At 54.4% G+C, this 23,553-nt stretch overlaps 3 protein-coding genes across 4 annotated transcripts; 2 read left to right on the top strand and 1 right to left on the bottom strand.

Moving 5' to 3' along the window:
* Window positions 1-2,983: 2,983 nt before the first annotated feature.
* Window positions 2,984-7,672, bottom strand: Jrk (Jrk helix-turn-helix protein). Its single transcript, XM_048457207.3, has 2 exons — window positions 7,533-7,672; window positions 2,984-6,126 (listed from the first exon to the last, which is right to left on the bottom strand). Exon 2 carries the CDS (start codon window positions 5,735-5,737, stop codon window positions 4,061-4,063), a length of 1,677 nt encoding a protein of 558 aa, XP_048313164.3. The 5' UTR covers window positions 5,738-6,126; window positions 7,533-7,672; the 3' UTR covers window positions 2,984-4,060.
* Window positions 7,673-13,523: 5,851 nt separating this feature from the next.
* Psca (prostate stem cell antigen) lies at window positions 13,524-15,950 on the top strand. Its single transcript, XM_048457366.3, has 3 exons — window positions 13,524-13,742; window positions 14,878-14,985; window positions 15,303-15,950. Exons 1-3 carry the CDS (start codon window positions 13,691-13,693, stop codon window positions 15,515-15,517), a joined length of 375 nt encoding a protein of 124 aa, XP_048313323.2. The 5' UTR covers window positions 13,524-13,690; the 3' UTR covers window positions 15,518-15,950.
* Window positions 15,951-19,580: 3,630 nt separating this feature from the next.
* Window positions 19,581-22,870, top strand: Them6 (thioesterase superfamily member 6). 2 transcript variants are annotated; one of them, XM_085678882.2, is made up of 2 exons: window positions 19,581-20,175; window positions 21,965-22,870. In XM_085678882.2, the coding sequence occupies exons 1-2, from the start codon at window positions 19,822-19,824 to the stop codon at window positions 22,076-22,078; spliced, it is 468 nt and encodes a 155-aa protein (XP_085535008.1). In that variant the 5' UTR covers window positions 19,581-19,821; the 3' UTR covers window positions 22,079-22,870. The 2 variants fall into 2 exon arrangements, with proteins under 2 accessions (XP_085535008.1, XP_085535007.1); XM_085678881.2 differs by having other exon boundaries at window positions 19,588-20,334.
* Window positions 22,871-23,553: the final 683 nt, after the last annotated feature.

Consider the following 23,553-nt stretch of genomic DNA (forward strand, 5'->3'; position numbering starts at 1 on the left):
TCCTAATAATCTCTTAGCACAAATGTGCACATGACCTTGTGGATGGGATGCTTACAGAAGTGAACGAGGGCAAGTCTCTACCCTACCACCAGAGGGCATAAACTTTCTGGCTTCATGTCTCTGCAGAGATGATGTGCAGAGGGGGCCCCCTAGCGTCTGTTCTTCCACTCCACACCTCTTCTCTGCCCATTTGGGGTACTCATGGGGTGCTGGTCTGATGTTCCTTCAACCTTCCCAGAATCCTTCTGCAGGAGGATACAGTCCAGAAGCTCCAAGCTTCACTATGGCCTGCTTTCTAGAATGCCCAGACTACGGGGCACATGCCTGTCCCCAGTAGGACAGAAAGCCAATTCAGCACTCTGAGCAGCTGCCAGCCCTGACTCAGAGATCACACGGAACACAGACATGAAAGCTGTAACGGCTGAGGAGTTCACAGTGAATTTACTACCACTAGAGATGACAGGTGGGGACACAGTTTTATTGGATGGTGCTTCTGGTGAGTTCCACAGAAGACATTTTATTCATGTATTTAGCCACAGCACCTAACTTCTGTCTTTTCTACCTCTTGTCCTTTGTGAGCGGTGGACAAAGCTCTCCATCTCTCAGGGGCACCTCCCTTCATCTGGGCAAGTTCCTGCACAGGCTGGTGCTGGGTTAGGGATGCCGAGGCCTGATGGAGAAGGCTGAAGCTGTGATCTCAGGGATACAAAGGGCATGAGGCAGCCAGGGTGTTGGATAGGGGGCTGGGCACTTAGAGGGAGGATAACACTGGCCTAGGTGTCCTACAGAGGGATCTCTAGCAACCCCACCCAGAGGGTTCAGCATCTATAAGGGCCCTCAGGACCCTGGCATAGCCTTCCCATCATACAAGAGCCCCCATAGCTTTCCAGCCTGAGGATGCTCCCCCAAAAGGGCATCACACCCTGGCTTATCTCCTTCCCCCAAGCTTAAGCCTTTCTGCTATTAAACACAAGGGGTGAGTAGAGCTGAGGGCTGCATCTTTGGAACCACAAACAAAACAATCCCAAGATAATTCCTTAAATCCAGCCAGGCTGCAGCTGATCCTGTCACTTAGCAGGGAGCCCTGGACTCCCTACTTAAAAACCTATTGTCCCATGATCAAGGATGGCATGACACTCACTGGGAATACAAGGAGTGCTCTGGTGACGGGGCTGGTGGTAGGCAGGGACAAGCAGGCAAAGGGCCATCATGTAAAGGAGCTGGAGCCAGTACAAGGGCAGTCCACTCCACAGCCACAGCCCCTCCCCCACACACATTGCAGCTACCACCTCACTAAGTTCAGGGTGTCCTGCTGAAGGCCAGGCTCACAAGAGGCTGATCCCAGCTTCAACTCCCACAGATTTGGACCTCCCCTCAGGGTCCTCTTCCAGCTAACCTCAGATCCAATCTTAATGAAGGAGGAGATAGCAGTTACCACAGCCCCATCCAGCATCCTCTCCCAGACCTCACCCAGCTTCTTTCTGAGATGACCGTGGTACGTAGGTCCGGTGCAGCTGGTCTTGAAGGGCCTGAGCGGCTTCCCAATAGACTCTGGCTTCCCCCTAGGTAACTGGGCAGTCGCCTCCTCTTCTACCCACTCACCCACCAACTTGCCCACCCATTGTCCTCCACCCACAGGACAAAGGCTGTGACTCCCGTCTTGCTGTGGATGCACTTCTGTGGAGACAACATGCAGGGTTGTGACAGGATGCTTCTGCTCTTTCAACGAGGAGCAGGTACCGATGGGGCGGGGGGGGGATGTAGTAATTATATGGGCCCTCATGAGCAGGGACAACATTCTCCAACCAGATGCTAACAGAATGATCTTCCCTGGACACCTGCAAAGGGCCAGGTAGGCCTCAAGGTACCCGTACCCTTGATGAAGAAACTGCACACCCTGGAAGTAACATCTGCCTCTTGATGGACAAGGAACCACTATGAGCATCAGCTCCTTGTGCCTATCTAGAGGAAATGAAGGTGCAGTCCTACTCTGGCCCTGCTGAGAACACAAGGTTTACCATCATCCCAGTGCCCTGGAAGCAGAGGGCCAGCGCTGACAAACTAAGCTCCGAGAGGTGATGTGGAGGGAGGAGCAGTCAGGGAACTGTGACACTGCAGTGCCCAAGATCTGTCAACGGAACAACTGGCTTCTGCTAGGAAGCAGGAAGGAGCCAAGCACAGGCGCACGTGCCTATGTTGCCAGCTCACAGAAGACAAGCAGGGCTGCTTGGGTATCTGAGAGGCAAAGGGGGAAGTAGACAGTATATAGAGGACCAGAGCACATTCTGCCCTGGAGAGCTCAGGGCTTTTTGAGGGCTTCAGTGACTTCTGACACAATGGGTCTACTGTCTCAGAGTGCTTGGGGGAAAAGGTTCTGAGGCTAACACACTGGACTGCTTGGGCTCCTAAGAGGCTATTCCCAAGGGAAAGTGCCTTAGGCATGCTCAGAGTATACAGAAATGCATGCTCTGAGGATACTGACACCCCTTCCCAAGTCTGCACCTAGACACCTCTAGCACAAGCCTCAAGGAAGCTTGAGTTGTAGAAGAGAAAGGCAGAACACTTGGCCTTCATCTTGGTTCTCTAAAGACAAAGTGGCTTGCCCACCTCAGTTGTTCTGGAAGGTGCCCTGGGAACAGATATCACAAATCTAGTAGGTGGCAACCCCAGTAGTAGGTCCTCAAGGTCAGCCAGCACTGGTCCTGGAATGTGGTCTGATGGGCACAAACCTTATGGACCCAGGAGTTCGCCCAGCCCCGCCCCATCCACCCAGGGTGGGACTTTACCCTCCACGTCCATCACCTGATGCTGCAGGCAAGCGTGACTTCCAACCCTGACCCACAGTGGCTCTAACAGCCTCAACAGTAACACAACAGAAACCACAGAGCAATGGGTACACAGATGTCACCCAGACACACAGAAAAAGTGATGTGACAGAACAGCGGTCCCTGTCAGCAGGGACCGAAGAATCACAACAAAGATGTCTAAAAACATGGTTATAATAATGTTCACACATGCAGGTAAAGAAGACGTCCAGCCACAACTAGAGCTGTCTGCAACAGTCATCCTCAGTGTTTGAACAGACATAGAAACACAAACCAACATTCCCCAAGCCCCTGGCTCTCATAGGATCCACAAGCAAAGGTCTCTTGGTGAAGCAGCTGTCGAACACTGGACTGAAAACTGTGGCAACTCAGCTACATGAATCCCCAAGGCAAAGTTATGGTGAAGGAACCGAGAGCTAACCGCTGCAAAGGACGCTGGGAGTCAGACACGGCAGCTACGGTGCTGCTCAGCAGCTCCGAAGTCAGGAAAGTCATGTTCTCTGACAGCCGGCTGAACCAACCAGTGCAGAAGCATCTTCCACAGCAGTACTGCTAACCTGCCTATCCCTGCTGAGCTCCAGGTCACCAAGTGCTGCTCTGTGACTTCATACAAACTGTTCACATAAAGGCTGTTACTTCAAAGTTTTGAGGAGCATGGACTTCTGAACATACGTTGGCCTCTGAGCAATGCTAAAACTGGTATACAGTGTCTCCATGAAACCTGGACCCTAAAGGGTCTGCTGTTGACAGGGACACTAGAGTCTCACCACTGAGTTTGTCTGTCCATGGCTGAGGTGGGTTCAGACTAAGAAGCTGGCATGGTGCCAATGCTACTAGTGGGGGATGTGAGCACTGAGGTTAGGAGCTGAAGCCAGTGCCCTCAGTTGGGAAGAGTGAGCCTCCTGAGGGCTGGAGGGACACCCCTCAAGGCACTTCAACCTGATAACGTGGCTCAGTCTTCCAACACCAGAGGCAGATCTGGCCTGCTGGACCCAGCTGCAGCTAGAGGCTCCAGAGTGCCAAGGAGAGGGCACACATCTCCTGCCATTCAAATGATAGCCATCTGTGCTAAGAGAAACAGTAAAACCATTAGCCAGAACATACGGAACCCTCTGTGTAAACAAGGAGCCATGCTCTCGTCTGAGTACGCTCTCTGACTAGCAGGCTGTCTGAGCCCCACGGCTGCGAGTTATAGAGCAGAGCTGCCAGGGGCCAACAGGGGCAGCCAAGGTTCTTCAGTTGTCACCTGCTGTGGATGAGCAGGGCAAGGAAGAGCGGGCTGTGGCCACACACACACCAGGGTGCTCCTGAAGGGCCTCAAGCTTGATCACGGCCCTGAGCGCCACACGCGGCTGTCTCAGCTGCTGCCGTCTCCTGAACACCATGTGCAGTGCTTGCAGCTGCCCCAGCTCCTGCACGGTGAAACACGGCTGCTGCTCCGCAAAGCGCACAAGCGCCTCGAATGAGGTGGCTGCCTGCTCCCAGGCTGCCTCATCATCCTCACCAGTGTTCTTCTCTGCCTTCTCTGCATGCCCAGTGGCCTGGGACGGTGCCACAACAATAGGGGCCTCATCCATGTCCCTCCCCGCCACCCCCTGCTCTTCAGCCCTGGTGTTTTGAAGCCTGCTGCCAGAACAAGAGGGCCCTTCTTTGACGAGCTCAAGGATGTGTGCGAACGCCTTATTGTGAGGCTTGATGCTGCAGCACTCGGCTTCCTCCTCAGAGGAGGAACCGTCAGTGAACGTGACAGTGGGCCACAGCTTCCTCCAGGCCCGCCGGAAGACCTGGCTAGGCACAGCATTCCAGGCACAGGCCACATTGACTATGGCATCGCTCATGCTGTGGTGGGTGGGGAAGCCCTGTAAGGCCACAGGAGGGTTAATAAAGAGCCTCATGAAGGCTCGGCGAATGCCCTGCTCTGTGGGCTGCAGTAAGGAGGCCACACTGGCAGGCAGGAAGATAGTGAAGACATTCTCTGACACAAGCTCGGACTCCTGTGGGTGGGCCCGCGAATGGTCCAGCAAGAGAATTGCCTTGCTGTCTTCAGGCAAGCCTATGGTTCTGAAGTGCTCTCTCACTGAAGGGACAAAAATATGATGGAACCAGTCTGAGAAAATCTCCTTGTCTACCCAGGCATTACCCTGGGCCTTGTAAGCAATAGGCAGGTGCTGGATGCCTCTAAAGGCTCTGGGGCCACCACCCTTCCCAATGGCTAAGGGCTTGATTCTGTGGGAGCCTGTGGCATTAGCACACATTAAGACAGTCAGTCTGTCCTTGCCCTGTTTGAAGCGGGGCACAGTGCCATCATCCGGGGTGGAATTTGGCAAGCACCGCCAGACAAGACTGGTCTCGTCAGCGCTGTACACCTGCTCAGGGGACAGCCCGTGCTCAGCCGCGAGGCTCCTGAAAAAGCCACAGAACTGCTCAGCAGCTTGGTGGTCGGCCACCTGCTTCTCACTAGAGGCATCTAACTTTTTAATGCCGTGCCTGGCCTTGAAGCGCCAAAGCCACCCTCCGGAGAACACACAGGGCTCTGTCAGCCGCATCTGCTTATAGAAGTCCTTGGCCTTCTCGATGAGCATGGGGCCTGACACGGGGATGCCCTCAGCCCGTTTTACGAGGAACCACTCGTAAAGCACTCGGTCCAGGTGCTCCAGCTTGGGTGTGTGCAGTGTACGCCGCTGCTCCAGCGCCTGGCGGGAGTCCGAGCTGGCAAAGAACCTGAGCAGCTGGGCCTTGTGGGCTTTGATGTCATACAGAGTGGACATGCCCACGTTATACTCCTGCATCAGGGCCTTCCTGCTCTCACCGCGCTCCAGCCGAGTGCAGATGTCAATCTTCTCCTTCAGGGTCAGCACCACTCGCTTCCGCTTCTCCCCCTTGCCCTTGGTTGCAGCCTGGTTGGAGGCCATGAGGAGGTAGTCCAGGCTGGGCTGGGCCTGTCCTTCCCTACCTAGATTTCTGTCTGGCTCCCTGGGCCACAGTCTCTTCCTGCTCTTGTCTGCCTTTGCGCAGGACTGATCCTAGGGTCAAGCCAGGTTCATCCTCGGCTCTGCTCGCTGACTACAGCAGTGCTGTGCCTCAATTTCCCTTCCAGCACACTTAGGCCTCATGTTCTAGCAGTGTATAGTACGCTACTGTTCTCTTCAGGAGAGGTGACAGGGTTGAGTTACCCTGGACAGCTGGAGCCTTCACAGATGGCAAGAGGTGGCAGCTTTTCCCTTTGAAAGTGTCCAGGTTTCTGAGCTGGGAATACTTCTCACCAGGATTGACAACGTTGTCTTATCATACACTTCAGGAACTGAAAAGCAGAGAAGAAAGAAAAAATGTTACTGAGAACACTTAAGATGGGATTAGTCACTTGAAAGAGTCACTTCAAACATCAGTGCCATCCATCGGGCCTGAGGTTAGCTGGCCAGTCTGTTAACTAGCCCTTCCTTGCAGACCCCAGAGCAAACAGCACCAGCAACCTTCATAAATGTCCAGAAAAGGTAAGAGTCACAATGCATCTCTAATGGCTTCTGCCTTCTCCAATACTCCCAACCTTATCTGGGCGGCTCTTCCCAATCAAGCATTTGAAGAACCAGAAGGCTACAGGGTTACTTCCATGAGCAACACAAAAGTGCACCCAAGACCACAATGTAAGAGACACGAGATATTTATTATAACGTGCAAGAGTTCCAAAAACCATGCGAGGAATGTCAGTTTGTCACCAGCCAGCTGTGTAACCCTGTCTCCTCCCACAAGTCAGTCTCTTGGTCTGAAGATCTTGGTGCTGGTCCTCAAGGGTCTCCCATTCTAGTCATAGTGAGGGTGGTGCACAAACCACGGGCACAAATGACAACTGCTGTGTGCAGCTCCCTGTGGAACAGAAGGAAATCAAGGCCACTGTCTACTCTGGGGGTGGGGGTGCGAATGATTCAGGAACAAACGCAGGGAGCTGAGGAATTCGGCAGCAACTTGAGGGGCAGACAAGCTTTCAGGAGGAGCCTCAGCTCCTGATGGTGCCTGCCCTGCTGAGGTGCAGAGTGGTTAAGTGGCTGAATCCACCCACTTTTGCCAAGCTGAGTGTGGTGGTTCAAACCTGTCATTTGAGCACTTGAGAGGCAGAGGGAGAACTGCTGGGAGTACAGACAGGGCTAGGCTGGGCTACCCAGTAAGTTCTAGAAGGAAGGAAGGGAAAAGAGGGACACAGAGAAAATTTGGATCTTGTATTACTCTTAGAACTTCCGAAACGTGGCTGCAGAAATCCGGGAGGCTCCTAACCTTGGGACTTCAAAGGGAGCATTGACAACACAGGGCCACTTGAACAGGGGATTAAAGGACCACTTTTCTGGGGCGGGAGTGTAAGCTCCTAAGAGGAGAGGCATTTTTTTTCGAGTCGGTCCTGAGGCATCAGAACCGGTGTTAAGAAACAACCTCACATCGGGCTGCAGTCCAGACGACACTGAGAGAAAAACTCAAAGCACAGGCAAGAGAGGAGGGGAGGAACGACCGAGCTTGCCCGGTCTGGGTGCCGGTGGAGAGCCTGGGAGCCGAGGGGAACCGATCCCGGGAGAGGACCCCTGAGAAGAGATCCGTCAGTCCCGAGCGCGACTCCTCCGGGCGGAGAAACAACGACGCGCGTTCGGCTCCGGGGCGGGAGCGTGGGTCCGGCCTCCAGTCAGTCCGTGGTGGCGGCGACGGCCCCGTCCCAGCCCCACTCACCTGCGGACCCCGAGCCGCCACTACCGGCCGGAAATGCCAGCCACGCAGCTCTCCACCGGTCCGCTCCTCGCGGCCTTCCCCGAGCCACTTCCGGGGACGCTCTAGACCACCGGGAGGCTTCTATCTCAGTGGTGTCTAGCTCGCTACACCGAGGATGAACAAGGGAGCAGCCCCGGCCCGGCAGCTCCCCCGCCCGTAGAACGACGAAAGGCAGAGGGAGTCATACGTTCATGAGGAGCGGAAGCCCGGGCTGAGCGTCCGGTCCTGGGAGCCCTGACCGGGCGAGCACAGACTGGAGGCTAAGTCCAGCGCCACCTTGTGGTGGGAGGTTCCCAAGGTCCTCCTGTAGCCAGTATCCCTTTCCATTCCTTTTAGTTTATTTTTTGTGGATTTTGTTTCGTTTTGTTTTAAATACATTTTTTATTGATATTTATTGAGCTCTACATTTTTCTCTCCTCCCCTCCCTGACTCCCCCTTTCCTCTTCAACACTCCCCCAAGGTCCCCATGCTCCCAATTTACTCAGGAGATCTTGTCTTTTTCTACTTTCTACTTCCCATATAGATTAGATCTATGTAAGTCTCTCTTAGTGTCCGCATTGTTGTCTAAGTTCTCTGGGATTGTGGTTTGTAGGCTGGCTTTCTTTGCTTTATGTTTAAAAACCACCTACGAGTGAGTACATGTGATAATTGTCTTTCTGTGTCTGGGTTACCTCACTCAAAATAATGTTTTCTAGCATCATCCATTCCTGCAAAATTCAAGCTGTCATTATTTTTTTTCTGCTGTGTAGTAGCCATTGTGTAAATGTACCACATTTTCCTTTCCATTCCTTTTTAACAAGAGTTCAAAATGTGCCCATTTAGATGATCTTGCTGATGAGATTTGGAATGTAGTGCAGCATGCAGGCTTTGGGAGACCTTGGGATGAGATGAACCATTTGGCATATGAATCATATTGGAGACTGGAAGTGTGTTGTGATGAGCTGTGTGGTGGCCCATGAGGAGCCCAATTCCCAATCCCCCCAATCTGTGAACACACGCCCACAACTGAGCAGTTGTGACTAAGTGAAAGTCGTTGAAGTGGGCAGTTTGTTCTGATTGTCTGGTGAGCCTCATATAAACACAATGTTTGTTGTTAAAGGATCAAATGGGAGAAGACCCTGCAATGAAGGCAGTGGAGTGGCAACAGAGGCTGGGCCCTAGGTTTTGATGATGGAGGAAGGCTACCAACCAAGAAGTGCAAGTGGCTTACAGGAGTTCCAAAAGGCCAGGAAACATGCCCTCTTAGAATACAACTCTGGTGGCACCCTGATCTCAGTACCCTGACCTGCAGAAGCGTATGAAAACGGAATTGTGTTATTTCAGGCCTCCACAACTGGGGTATTTGTGCCATAGAAAGACAGATTATGGAAACTTGTTCTTCCTTAATTCACACCCTTGCCTAAGTACCCAGGACCCTCTGCCTGCCCTTCCCCACCCTCTCTTGTTGGGTCCTTTGCTCTCTCCGTTCACACCCTCTGGGGATCTCCAGTGCTAGAGTTCTAATACCATGGAAGGATGGGCGGCTCCCAAATCCATGTCTTCTTCCAGAATCTCTTCCATGACGTCCAGATTTCTGCCTTTTGCCCAGCACCTGGACATGGCTGCCCACATACGCCTCGAATGCAGTGCTTCTGAAGTGGAGATCAGGAGCCTCCTGAAGAGCCTGTCTTCCTGTGCCCTGCCCCTCCCCCCATTGTTTCCTGGCAGTTCCTTCCCACACCCCGTTCTCTAGGGGTCACCCCAAACTCTCCCTCACATCCAGTGGACCAGTTCCGATTAGCCCTGCCCCCAGAATCCATCCTTTGGATTTCCCCTCTCCCTCCCTCAGTCCATGCCCTGGCCATCTATGGCCTCCTCCTTGGTCCTGATGTTCTGCCCCCTTCCCTCACTGTCAGCTGTTGCTGCTGCACTGGGAGCGGCCCTGAAACACAGGCTTGGAACAGCCACTGTCTTGCAGCACATGACCCTGGGTCATGAATTGCATGATAGAGTTAAATGTGTGTGGAACACCGGCGGAAATTGAGTCTCAGAAGATACCGGGCATGTAGTATGACTGGAACCCAGGACCCCAAGAAGTTTTTCTGACACTTTTCTGGACTCACCTGGATTGACTGTCTCTGCCCCTGCATTTGGCTCTCTGCTGCCACCTTGTGGACCTGGGACCACACGCTTTTCTAGTGGTAGGGCTTGGTGTGGAAGTGGGGCTTGGCACATGACTCCAGGACTCTTGGTTTTATCTCACGGACTGAGTTCACTCTAGATGTGGGGAAGGGGTCAGAAAGAGAAGAAGACTGGTATCCCCTTGGGCATGGAATTAAGATGCCCCCTCTACTCCTTCCCACCAATCCACACAGTTAAGCCCTTGAGATGACATCTGTACCACGGCAGCCTCCTCACCAGCCAGTCTTGCCCTCCCAACTTATCCAAAATGGCCTTGGAAAGGATCAGTCTTGGCAGATTGCTTATCATGATCTAGTTTACCTTGGGCATCTCCCAAGTCCCTCGATCATCCCTGAAAGACTGTTCCTGCCACCTGCAAGCCTTTGCCTGGAGGAGGCCTGGACTGCAGTGGTGCCCGTTACTCAGGTGGAGAAATCACCAGCCTCCCCTTCCCCCTTACAAGGTTTCTCAGGCCTCCCTGTCTCACTGACTTGTCTCCAAGGAGGAGTGGGCATGTGAAGAAAAACAGGGAAAGACGGGGACATTTCTAAGAGACTTAAAGCGGAAGGCTAGCTGGTGACAGTTGGGAGCCTGTTTGGGGGATGTCGCAGACAGAGCCATGAATAGTACTGAGGAAAAATCACCTCTGGGTAAGCAGGGACCACAGAGATTAAAGCTAGAACATGTCTCAAGATGCACCAGGGCCTGCAGAGTTTCAGGCCTCCAGCCCACTGTCTAGGGGTTGCTCATTTTTACACGTGTGCTCACTCTCACAACACACAATACTGTACATCTGACCTCCATCCACACTCTTTCACATGACACAGGTTCCCATACCACCTCAACAAATCAGACAGAGCTTGCAAGAAATGACGTTGACATCCAGGACTCAACATGGTGACCTTAGTGGGAGAGGACATGCAGCTTCCTGGAGTCCTGGCTACCCATGTCATACCCTTGACCTGAGGGGCTGTTTCCAAAGGTCTGCGGTGGCATACACAGAAGTCAGCTACGGTTTTACATTCCACGTGCTGACTAAAAGTCATCTATGTGCAAAATTACAATTCCACCCAACTGTGATTTGTATGCCAGCAGGAAACCCTGGGATAGCCCCCTAAGAAGAGGTAGGGGTCTGATGGGAAGGCGTAGCTTTGAGAAGCCACACCCAAAGAACAGTAGCTTCTTTGCTATGTGAACAGGCAGGCTCTCCAGGAAGTATGGTGGGCTGTGGTGGGAAAAGGAGGCAAAGAGAGAACGAGAAAAACTAGAGACTCGGGCAGTGGAGTTAGGCTAAGGGTGAGTCATGTCAAGGTCACACCCAGACCACATTCACTCCTGGAGTGACTTGGAGGGGGTATGCCCTTTGTGATATGTCTTTTTAGGAAGTGTGCCACCAGAGAATCCATGCCAATTCAGGCTACAAGTTTGCCTTCAGGGCATGCTCTAAGCATGAAGGGCAAGGATCAGGGGTTAGCCAGTGGCTAAATTCAGAGCCAATTGTGTAGCTGAGATCAGGCCTCGTCATGTAACCATAATCAGGCTCAGTGTATGAGCAGCGTCAGGGCTCAGTGTGTGAGTAGAGTCAACTACTCAGTTGTGGCTAGAGTAACGGCACACAGGGTGACCAGGATCCAGACTCAGTGTGTGGGGTAGAGTCAAGGATCAGCTTGCAGCCAGAGTCAGGATCGTGGTGTGAGCAGGAGCAGAGCTCACTGTGCCCAAGATTAGGAAGAGTGACCAGGATCAGGGCTCAGTGTGTATCGAGGATCGGAGTGTAACCAGGGTCAGAGCTCAGAGGTGGTCATGATCAGGCTCATATATGGATATAGCCAGGACTCAGGGTGTGGCCATATTGTCCTGTTTGACTAAGGTCACCAGAATGAGTGTTCGGTGTTGGGCTGCAATCAGAGTTAAGCCTGTGGTGAGAGGTGGGGCTGTAGGAAAATCATAGTCACAGTCGTCAGTATTGGAGATGAGGTGAGACCACTAGGCCACCCTTTACCAGAGCTCCCTCTCTGGACACCACTGGGGCCCAGTGGTTCTGCAAGGTTCTGGGTGTTGAGCAGATCTTGGCCTGTGTCCACTATATCCGTCCAGTGCCCCTGGACTTAGCCAACCAGTACTGCCTCCAGGCACTGATATGCGGGCGGGGAGGCTTGCCTTTAGAGTATTCACGCCATATCAAGCATGATCGACAAACATTTACACACCTGTAAATATTTGGGAAATGACTGTTCCAGTTGGTGCTGGGTGCCGGTGCCTCCAGCGCCAAGACAGATAAGCAAGGTCTCTCCAGGGGCAGCCATCCCGATGGGTGGGAGCAGGGAGACAGCCATACGTGGACACAATCAAGCTGTGGGCACTTATAGCACTCCCTGGACTGGGAGGTCTGTGGCAGGAGGAGATGTTCCAAGAGGAAATTCTAGGTGGGCAGAGAGCAGGAAAGCATCTGGGGGAGGGTACCCTCACCCTGTGTGACCTTGAGCAGGATCTTGACTTTTTCTGAGACACAGGCTCTTTAGTACCAAAGTAGAGAATTTCCAGAGAAAAGAGGCCAGCCCAGGAGTGCTAGAGAGTCGAGCAGGGGAGATCACAGAGGGCCTGACGTTGCAAGTAGAGCCCAAGGGCCAAACTGTGGTTGCTGCCTGGTCCTGGCATTGCAGGGTGTGGTTCCTTGAGGCTAGAGGGGGAATACTTAACGCTCTCCCCGCACTTAAAATGCCAGTCTGTTCTCAAGGAATGTTTAGGGTGAAGGAGTAGTCGGAGATCTATCAGCAGGAGCAAGAGAACACCAGAGACCACTGTCCTTGGCTGTGGGCAAATAAATGGTGGCCATGGTGGGTAGCATTTCTACCCACTGGCATCTGACCAGAACAGCAGTGTGCCCAGCAAGGTTACCAGGACAGCCTGGCAGAAGGATGGCAAATGTAGGTGAGTCTCAGGTCGAGACAAGCAACAGAGACTATGGATCACCCCAAAGACAACAGCAGTAGGAAGCAATGGACCTGGATCCCTGGATCGAAAGGAAACTGATCAGAGAGCTGGCTGGGGAAGACTGACCCACAAGATCTGTGGCCTCTACAAAAGCGAGACGGCCACTACAACCCAGCAGGGAGCTGCACAGGGAGAGACGGCCTGACCTCTGTCCCTCCCTGCTTTGTAAGCTGGATGCCTCCCAGACCACAGACCAATTGTGTGCAAGGTGGGTCTGGGAACAACAGAATATATCAAGCAGTGGCCTGGAAGCTGTGTTTCTTGACTCTTTTGTAGCTAAAGTTCCAAGTTGGGGAATAAATGAGGTCCTGAAGATAGATGTCTTTTTCCAGGGCCTGGCACACTCCAGCACTCGAGGACATGCTCTTATAGCTGTCCAAACTCCTCACTGGCTCTTAGGTCACCTATCCAAGAAAGGCAACCCCAGAAGAGCCCCTATTCAGTAACACCATCTAGCAGCCAGTCGTTGTCATTTGTAGCAGTGAACTGCTATTATGTCTGTTGCCCTTCAATCCAGGCCTGTTTTCTATGGGCCCCAAGAAGGCAACACAGCTTTGGTGCTGAGCCTTGGGGTCCCACGGATGCACCTTTGTCCTTGGCCAAATGACTCGGGGGAGTAGAGAACCTCAAGAAAGGAATGTTCCAGAACTGGCCTCATTCCCCGAGAAGGGCAGACACGGTGTGGGTGTCTTAGGACTTTCAGCCCTTGTCCTGTGGGTGGCTGAGAAAGGGCTTCTAGCAGAAACAGTGGCCCCACCCTGGATAGGCTATGCCCTCCAGCACCAGAAAGAACGACAAAGGCAGTGGGAGGGGTGGTGTGTGAGATCAGATTGGAATGGGCAGGTCCCTGGGCTTTCACTGGCTCCAGAGAGCCTGTCACTGTTGACTTGAGCTGCAGAGCCTCCCTTACCAACTGCAGTCATATAAAGCCTTTGGAGGCAAACTCCCAGCTGCCCACCGCAACCATGAAGGCTCTTCTTTTGGTCCTGTTGGCCACCTACTTGGCCCTGCAGCCAGGTAAGCTACGGACAGCCACGGGGCAGGGTTAGGGAAGGAGTGAAGAAGAACCATCGGAGGGGCCGATGGAGGACGAGACGGGAAGAGGGAGAAGAGTAGGGTGGCCAGAGCAGCTTTGCCGTGTGGTCTTTCACTCTTGTCCCGTGAGAAGCAGCTATGAGGAACAGAAGGGCTCCCAGAAAGGCCACTGAAGGACAGATGTACAGGGTTAGGAGTCCTTAGTCAGGGGGCCCAGGGGCCAAAAGTCTCAAGCTGGGAAGTGTCACAGAGGCAAGGGAGGGAAGAATGGAGCAGGGAAAGGTACTTGGAATGTCTTGAGAGGGGACTCAAGAGTCCATCCTTGGCTACTTTTGCCTCCAGTTTGAGAGCCCATTGGGATGGGCAGTCTGTTATGGTCTAGCATGCTGGGCCCTCCCACCAAGTGACCCCAAGAAGGTCACTATACTCTCAAAGCCTCAGCTTCCTCTTCCAGGCAGGAAAAAAAAAACCCTATTCTTAAGGCCACTGGAGACCTAAGCACCTAATATGGAGCTTGTAGCTACTCAAGTCAGGTGTTCAGCACCTCTTCCTACAGGTGTGACTCAAACCCCAGCTTTGCCATTTTTCGAAGAGAAAAGACAACCAACACACCCTGACATTGGTGTCATTAGCCCCAGACACAGACCAGGATAGGTTCAGGGGCCCTACCATCGCTGCACAGCATTGCGGAGGTCGAGGAGGATCTGAGAGGCAAGCTGGTCTTAGGGAACAAAGACAGGTGGACCTTGGTGCCTAGTAGCATGAAGGCGGGCATTAAGGAAGTGTCTCTCTGCACCTGCCCCCAGCCTAGTGCCCCGTGGGGCTTTTTCCAGGTGTGACCAGTCACTGACGCCTTTTCCCCCCTCTCTCAGGAATCACAGGCATTTGGTAAAGCTTTAAATTCCCGAAAGGTGAGCCACAGCATAGACTGTGAGCTTTGGGTGACCAAGGGGAGGTAGGCTGTCGGAGCCCTCTGTGAAGGGTGTTGGTCGTCTTTGGGCTTTTGCCTCTTTGTGTCAGCCGTCTGAACTGTCTCTCCATTCCGTGTGGGGACGGGAGTATCTGGTAAAGCTCTCCGGCCGGCCTCTGAGCCTCAAGCCTCCTGCTTCACCCACAGGTGCTGCCCTGCAGTGCTATACATGCACCGCGCAGGTGAGCAACACAGACTGTCTGAACGTGCAGAACTGCAGCCAGGGCGAGAACAGTTGCTGGACGTCACGCGTCCGTGAGTCCCCTGCTACCCAACACAGTTCTCACTGCTGCCCAGCCATTCTGCTTTCCCACGTTTTCAGCCTCCTTCCCCTCTCCAGCTAAGCAACAAAGAATCTAGACCTTGGGCTTTGCCACAGTTCTTCCTCTGCCCATCTGCCCACTTGTCCATATATCTGCACACCCCTTCCCTCCCCCTCCTCCTCCCCACGCTCGCTCGTTCAGTAAACATTTCTGGTGCTTGGTGGAGTGGGTCTAAAGCTTTAGCATGCTCAGGAAAGGGCCCTGAGACAGGGGCAGGGAGGTGAATATCAAGGCACTCTGTCTTCCCAGGGGCCATTGGACTTGTGACAGTCATCAGTAAGGGCTGCAGCTCAAACTGTGTGGACGACGCGGAGAACTACTACGTGGGCAAGAAGAACATCACGTGCTGCTACTCCGACCTGTGCAACGTCAGTGGAGCCCACGCCCTGAAGCCAGCCACCACCACCCTGGGGCTGCTCACTGTGCTCTGCAGCCTATGGCTGTGGGGCTCCAGACATCTATAGGCTCTGGAGGGGGGCACTACAGCCTCTACTAGACAGGGATACCCCGCCACCACTCCTAACATCCACACAAGGCTGGCCTTTGCCCTGCCCCTCCTGGAGCTCCCTTGTCTCTGCGGCTTCTGTTTCTACAGCTGGCACCTTGCCCACCCCTCCCCGCCCCCACCAGCACCACACCCCACCAGTTCTGCTCGGGTACTTCTGCTGCAGGACTCCCTCACCACCCCCACTCTCCGGGAGCTGAGTCGATCTTTACAGCAGCATTTGGGAAGGGCCTGGTGAAGCCTGAAATGAGCTAGACTGGTCAGAAAAGAAGCTGGGAGGTGGGTGTGAGGGACTGGGAGTCCTAGGAGACGAGTCTGGTGGGGGGAACCTGCCCCATGTTTATAGAGCCCCAGAACACAGTAGGCCTGTAATAAATACCTGTCGGGTTTAAGTCTGAGAGAGCTTCTGTCCTTAAGCAGCCCATGATGAGCCTGGCCTCCATCTGGGTAATGTCTATCAGGGGTCATGAACATACCATTGACCTTAGGGGTTAGAAGCCTGGTCTTGGTAGGAACACATATGTGATGGCACCTGGCAGGAGGTAGGACTGCATATCTCAGGACACCCGCCCTTGTTGTACGGAGTGCAGCACATAGCCAAGCTTCTCAGAGCCCCGTGTGTTCCTCTACTACCCTCCCAGTGGAAGGAAGCCCCAAGTTTTCATGGATAAGAGGAACCTCTAGGAAGGAGAGCTCCCTCTAGCCTCAGTGAATTTACTGTGCAAAACTTTGTTCTGGTTGGGCATGGTGGCCCCCATTTTAATCCCAGAGCTCGAGATGTAGAGGCAGGCAAATCTCCGTGCCTCTGAGGCCAGCTCAGTCTACACAGCAGTTCCAGGCCAGCCAGGGCTACATAGCAAGACCCTGTCTCAAACAAACAAACAACAAAAACCTTTGTTCTTAGAGTTGCGTGCTTCTGGCACATACGAAATGCAAGCACAAGAGTCTCGGAGCAGGCAGCCAGTTGCCCCCAGCCCACACCACGCAGGAGTGTGTGTCCAGCCCACACTCCCGAGTTCCTTCTGCCGTCTGTGTCCACGCCATTAAAAGCTTGGGAGACTCTGTCTACAGGAGGATATGCCCATCCCTCCCATTCCTGGGAAAACCTTTTTGAAGGAAGCCTGTCTTATTCCTGGGAATTGCCTGGACCCTGGGTGGGGATCTGCATGGGGAACCTGTTTCTACAGCTGATGCCCCCACCCCCGTGCCAGTGTTGAGATAGCATGAGGAAGTCAAGGAAATGTCACTCAGCACCTCCCTCCACCTAGTGCCCAGCGGGGCTTTTTCCAGGTGTGACCAGTCACTGGGGCTCACATCCCTCTCTCAGGGATCACGGACATTTAATAAAGCTTTAAATTCCTGAACGGTGAGTAACAGCACAGACTGTGGGCTCTGGGTACCCGCACGGGGGACATAGAAGATCAGTGAAGGGTCCAGGTGTGTACTGAGCTGGGTGTCGGAACTGGAGTCCCAGGGTTCAGTGGTGGTAGTGGGAGCCCAGGGGCCAGTGGGACAGGGGTCGTGCTGAGGGTGAGCCTGGCCAGGGCTTCGAAGCTGATGCCCTCAGCCCTTGTGTATGACCTCAAGTAGGAGACAATCCTCTCACCCTGGGAAACGATGAGCATCCAGGGCTGAGTCCAGGCTCTAGGAGGCCCTGTGTTTTCAGGAGGACACTGAAGAACTGGAGGCCTTTCAGCAGGATCTCACATCTACTAGGAACATGGTGCAGGACCTGGGGCCAACAGCTGCCACAGGGGGTGGTATGCAGGATGGTACTTCTGGCAGCATTTTCTTGGGAGCCAACCTTCTGGTTGAGGCTTGCTGTCTTCCCTGGAGACAGTGGAGGACAAGGCGCTGATTGCAGGACCCTGTGCAGCTCCATCGGCTCAATAGTTATGGGGCATCTGCTTGGTCCCGAAGGCTGTTCCTAGCACACCACATCTGGCAGTTACCTAGGCTTGGCTGGATTCTCCTCAGCACATCTGGATAGCCTAAAACCAACCCACGGCATCATAAATAAGAGAAATATGTGTTCCCTTAACACAGATCTGGGATAACAAAAGGCAGAGGACACCAGAGCTGGCTCATGCAGAATGACCATCCTCACTGGGTAGACTCAGCACACCAAGGACCACACATCAGCTGTCCCTTAGCCTAGTCTTTTTCTCCCTGTGGTTGGTGGCCACAAGGTTCTGCAAGCCAAGACTGCCCAGGGGCAGAGGGACATTGGGCCTTCATACCCTACCCTGGAGACTTCTTTGCAATGAATTATTAGAGTTAGGGTGAGGGAAGCAAATGGCAGAAGGTGCCCTGAGGAGTAAAGGGCACCCCTGGGTGTCAAGGCCAAACCAATGACCTGACATGGGTCTCTAACTCCCTCATAGTTGCCAGCAGTGTGGCACCGCTCACCTAGCAGGGCCCAATCGGGGAAAGATGGGGCGGGACCAGAGTTGGGCGGGGTGAGGTCTAGGGCAAAGTCATCCTGCTTTCCCTCTGCGCCCCCCCTCCCCGGGCCCTGCTATCTCATGCCTGGTATTTCCCCCTGGTGGCCAAAATGGATTGCCAACCTGTCTCTGGAGGTGACGCCGGGCTCTAGGGCAAACAGGAATCTTTGAAGAGCCAAAAATTCCTGAGCGAAGGTTCTGTACCCAGCACCTTTATTTGCCTAGTGCTGGCAGAGAAAGGAACTCTGTAGACACCAAGGTCTGTAAGGGCGAGCAGGCCCTCCTCCAGTGTTCATCCGTGAGACAGACATGCATTACTTATACATGAAACTACAGCGAAATGTGCTCAGATCCCTTAGAGAGGACCATGGCAATGTGGTCTAGGCTAGGGTAAGGGAGAGAAAATGGAAGCAGAGCAAACAGAGGCTCAAAAGCTAGCCAGGTGACAGGAGCAGAGGAGGCCCCGAAGATGGGTGCTCATTCACCTCTTTCCCTGTCTCAAAGACCTGGCTAACCGTGGCGGGTGTCTTTCCTGGAGGCATGAGACACAATGGACAGAGTGAGTACAGAAGGCCCGTGCTCTGAGCGATAGACTCAAAGAGCATTGCTTAGTCTCTTCCTCCTTAAAGTCTGTCCCTGCCCCAGCCAGAGTGCAGGCTAGGACAAGGTAGGTGTTTCAAGCGGAAGCAATATGTAGGAAAAGATCATCTTCCGGTCGTTTGGAGCTACCCTGATTGGAAGTGAGTTCCTTGCCTCTTGGCTTATCCAAGAAGACCCCAGGCACCCACTGTGCCATAGCTTCTGGCCTCGGAAGCAAAACCGGAAAAAAATTCCGCTCTGGACAGAGACCACAGCCGACCCACGCAGCCCAGTATGAGACAGTCGGAGTAAGGGCTGCCCAGCGGATCTGGCACTTCACCAATCCATCCACCTATCCTTGGGATTCCTGTAGTCATTTGCACACAGAATTATCGAAGTCCTGGAGGCTATCCAGGATAGCCGGCGGACCTCAAAATCTTTCCCTACTCTGAAGGATAGGGACTGACATTCCACAAACGATACCTGGCACCTTTAGCTTAGTACATTCATGCCACTCCTTTCCAGGCCCCTACTTCTCCTCTATCTTGGATGTTATTTGCATTAAAGGGGGTAAAGAGGGAATTATTGGTGGTGTACTTAGGATGATCAAGACTTTTGGTGGACACGGGCCGAGTGCTGGGGGACAAATAATGTGGTTGCAGACTGGGACTGAAAGGCACTCAAGAGATGGGGTCTAATTCTCTCTAATCCAGAGCGAATGTCCCAGGAGCCTTGCGGAAGCGGGATGCCTGGACAGGCTTGAGGGTTACGAGCAGCCTCGTAGAAGCAGCATCTTTAGCGATGCATTGTCCGTTTGCCTTACAAAGTTCCTCAGCTGCTACGGGAAGTTCTGGGAATCTTTGGCTATGCTCATCTGAGCAACTGGATCGCCGGAGAGAGCAGGCTTCCCTGTAGTTCCTGCACGTGCAGCTCCGAGCGTGGCAGCGAGGTGGCGCTGTACTGCTTAGCGAGTCCAGCTGCGCCCCGCCCCGGGAAAAAACGAAAGCAGCTCCGGCGGAGGACGCGGAACACACCACCAAGGACGCGCGCCGGGTGGGTATGACCGAGCGTGCGCGCGATTCCAGTCGGCGACGCTGATGCCCCCGGCGCGCCTCCCCCTCCAACCGCTGGAAGAGGTGGTGCGCTCCAAGCGGTTCCCGGAGCTCCCAAGCTCCCGGGCAGGCCCACTGCAGGCACCTGCTTACAGGGGGTTCCTGGGTACCAGGTGCCCACTGCCAAGATGCTGGGGCTGCTGGTGGCATTCTTAGCCCTGGCGCTTGCCTTCTTCGCGCTGCTGGACGGCTGGTACCTGGTGCGCGTGCCGTGTGCGGTTTTGCGCGCACGCCTGCTGCAGCCGCGCGTCCGCGACTTGCTGGCCGAGCAGCGGTACACCGGCCGGGTACTGCCTTCGGATCTGGACCTGCTACTGCACATGAACAATGCGCGCTACCTGCGCGAAGCCGACGTGTCGCGCGCCGCGCACCTGACCCGCTGCGGTGTGCTGGGGGCGCTGCGCGACCTGGGCGCGCACACGGTGCTGGCCGCCTCGTGCGCGCGCTATCGTCGCTCGCTGCGCCTGTTTGAGCCATTCGAGGTGCGCACTCGCCTGCTAGGCTGGGACGACCGCGCCTTCTACCTGGAGGCGCGCTTCGTCAGCCTTCGCGACAACTTCTTGTGCGCCTTGCTGCGCTCCCGGCAGCACGTGCTGGGCACCACGCCGGATCGCGTAGTACAGCACTTGTGCAAGCGCAGGGTGAGCAGCCCCACCCCGATGCCCCTGCCCTGTGCAACTCCCAGCCCGCTCCCACGAGGAAGACCTCTCTGAAGTTCTGGGACTGGTCTTGTATAGGAACACTTCTGCACTTTTCCTCTGGGTCCACGCTGGTGCCCTTCTTGTTCTCACCATCAATGAATTAAGACTTTACAGTCAGGCGTAGCCAGTTTTGAACCTGCGTCCCACCCCCACCCCAGGGTTTCTCCTCCCTTTCTCTCTTCTAGAACTGAGATGCCCAGCCCACGTCTGACTCTTTACTTGGAGTCTGAGTCCAAGTTCTGTGTTATCTAGAGTGCTGAGTCACCCTCTCTAGTCTCTGACAGGAGCCTCATTTTGAGCATGGGATAAAAGTATGGGCAGTTAGATGTAGTTGCTGGGAATTTCAGTGGACCTGAAACCCTCTTTTATACAACTTGCAACTGAGAAGCCTGGGTTTGGATTGACCTCAGGAGACCACAGGCCTTGTGTCTTTCCAAGGTTTGAGGGGAGAGAGTCCTATACCTCCTGGGACCCAAAGCCCTTCCCCAGGGCCCAGTCCTCCAGCATGGTGGCAGAGCCAGCTCCTTCAGTATGGCAACTGTGACTCTGGAGACAACCAGGGTAGTGATGGTTGCCAGGGCAGGCTCCTGAAAGGTGCCAGGGCATGCCCCACCCTATTGTACCCTCTCTGGGCTTACATCAGTGCTTAGGAGCTATATCTGCAGGGGAACACTCAGAGAGATGGTGGGCAGTTTGCCCAGTCTGTTCAACGACTGGTGGTAGACAAGGCTCCCTGGCTTCCTCCTGTCTTTGTTGAGTCATGAACTTCTAGGGGGCTGGTTGGTACTGGTTGGTACAATGCATGTGAGGGGTGAGGGGACTGGAGGTGCAGTCACAGTAAGCAGTGACAGTGCCGAGGTGGCACAGCCAACGCAGGCAGGCCTCCAGCTCAGCTGGAGGCCTGGAGTTGGCTGGGAGTTTCCCTGGTTACAGGACTATATCTTGGGTTGAGTTGGGTCCCAGGGAGAGGCAGATGTGGTTCAAGACAGGCTGAGTTCAAGACAGGCTTGTCTGGGGGCCACAGGCTAGGACGGGGTAGCCCCAACTCTAGACCGAGGGCAGATTGTACCCAGAAAGGACCCAGGCTGTGGGCCAGCAGTTCCCACCTGCTGTGTGGCACTTACCATGAGAGGTAAGAACCTCTGCTCAGCTCCTCCCCTCAGCCCTCAGCATCCTTGTCTGGCACTCCTGGAGGAGTGTGCCTACCTATGCCCTGCCCCTCATCCGGCTTTTCCCCAGGTAGCTAGTAGCTTTTCAACCAGCCAGCCTCACAGGCTTTTGCCTGGCTCTGGAGACAAGCCTCAAGCATGGCCCTGCTGATAAGGCCCTAGCCAAAGAGCATGGGATAGAAAGAACTAGGAAGGAGAAAATAGGTTAGAGGGAATTTGGGAGGTAATGGGCAGGTGTCATAACGGGGCGTGGTTCCTGCAGGGTCACAGGCTGGAACATGAACTAAGCAGAGGTCCAGAGGCAGGAGGGCAGCAGCCCGATTGGCTGTCCCCCGTTGTGCCTCTCTCAACACACAGCAGCAGTTGGCTCTCTGGAGACTTAGTTTCCTGTCCCCCTACAGGTGGAGCCCCCTGAGCTGCCAGAAGACTTGAAGCACTGGATCGCCTACAATGAGACCAGCAGCCAGCTGCTCCGTGCTGAGAGTGGACTCAGTGACACCAAAAAGGACCAGTGACTGCCACACCTGCGCCCTCCCTGCCCTGCCTGTCAGCCAGTCCATTCCATAGAATGGGCCGCCTGGGTTGCACTCCTAGCCGGAGTGGCCTTGGGCAAGCCTGGCTCCTTTTACCCGCTTGACTCAACTCCTCTGTGCTTACCTCCTCTTGGGCAGCTGTTGGGGTGGACATTGTTGTCCTGGCCCAGATCTGCCTCCTGGGTCCCTATAGCCTGACAGTCCTAGTGTGCCCAGATGAGCAGGCTCCTGGAGCAGAAGGGCCAGCACAGAGCCCAAAGTCAGCGATGCTTGTAATCAGGCAGGCCAGGGTAGTCCTGGCTGGGGCTGGGGCCTGCAGCTTACTCAGGGACAGTGGACCCTCTGGAGGGTCACCTTATAGCAGGGAAGATAGGCCAGGAGCAGCCCAAAGGCCCCTTAGAACTCAGAAGGGCAAGTAGAAGCAGATTCTTGGTGATGATTCTGGTGATACCCACCACTCTAAGAGGATGTACCCTGTCTAGCTAGGTCACCGGGGCCAGGAGCCCTGGTGTAGGGGAGGGGTCCCATGACTCTACTGAGTACCTGCCCTGTCAGCTCAGGGGAGGGGGCAGCTGCTTGGAGCTAGGCACTGCCTCCTTGCTACCTCTCTGGGAACCATACCTGGAGCCAGAGCCAAGAGCTTCAGCGATGCCAGGATCCTTACCCGCACCCCCTACCCACCCCCATGCTAGTATGCTTGCCTTAGTGCTACCCAGGAGAAGCTGCAATCTGGTTTATTTAAAGAAAGCACAAGATTAAAACGTTTAAAAGGCATGTATAGTGTGTGTGGGCGTTCTTATTCCTGCAGCCTTGCCACCCCTGCACAGACCTACCCGCCCCCTCTCCTGGAGGAACACGGATGGCATAGGGTGCCTCTGAACGTCGGGCTGAGCCTCATGAGTCATGGGATTGAGGCCCAGAGTGATCAGGCTAGAACCTCAGCTGGCCTTCCTACCCTGAGCCCCCCCTTGTCTAGCCCCAGCCTGTGAATATTGCAGCCCCAGTTCTGTGTACCCGGCCCAGCTTTTCTGTTTCCTTCCTGAGAGTCCCAGGAAGTCAGGAGGAGAGTAGGGTGCAGGCTGCACTGGGTTCTTTGTGGGTAGGGTGAGTAGGATCCTCAGGACGTAGAGCAGGTATTTTATGGGGGCAGGGTCGGGGGAGGTCTTTGCTCTACCCTGCACAGTCCGGAGGCCTGAGGGCCTGGAAAGGAGTGGGTTAATTTTAAATGAGCACTCAGGGGTAGAGAGGCAGTGTCAGTAATCTGCAGCTGGGAAGACCTGTCCTGCACCTCTGCCTCCTACACCTCCCGCCCTGAGCCTGCCCTGAACCCGCAGGCACGTGGGTGGCTACTCATTGCCTCGACTTCAGGGGCTTTGAAGGCTTTTGCCCTTAATGGAGTTAGAGGGCAGGAGATGCGCAGAGAAGAAAGGGCCAAGTGTAATCCAGAGGTAGGGATC

The sequence above is a fragment of the Myodes glareolus genome, chromosome 19, assembly GCF_982192425.1.
Source record: "Myodes glareolus chromosome 19, mMyoGla1.1, whole genome shotgun sequence".
Taxonomy (NCBI): Eukaryota; Metazoa; Chordata; class Mammalia; order Rodentia; family Cricetidae; genus Myodes; species Myodes glareolus.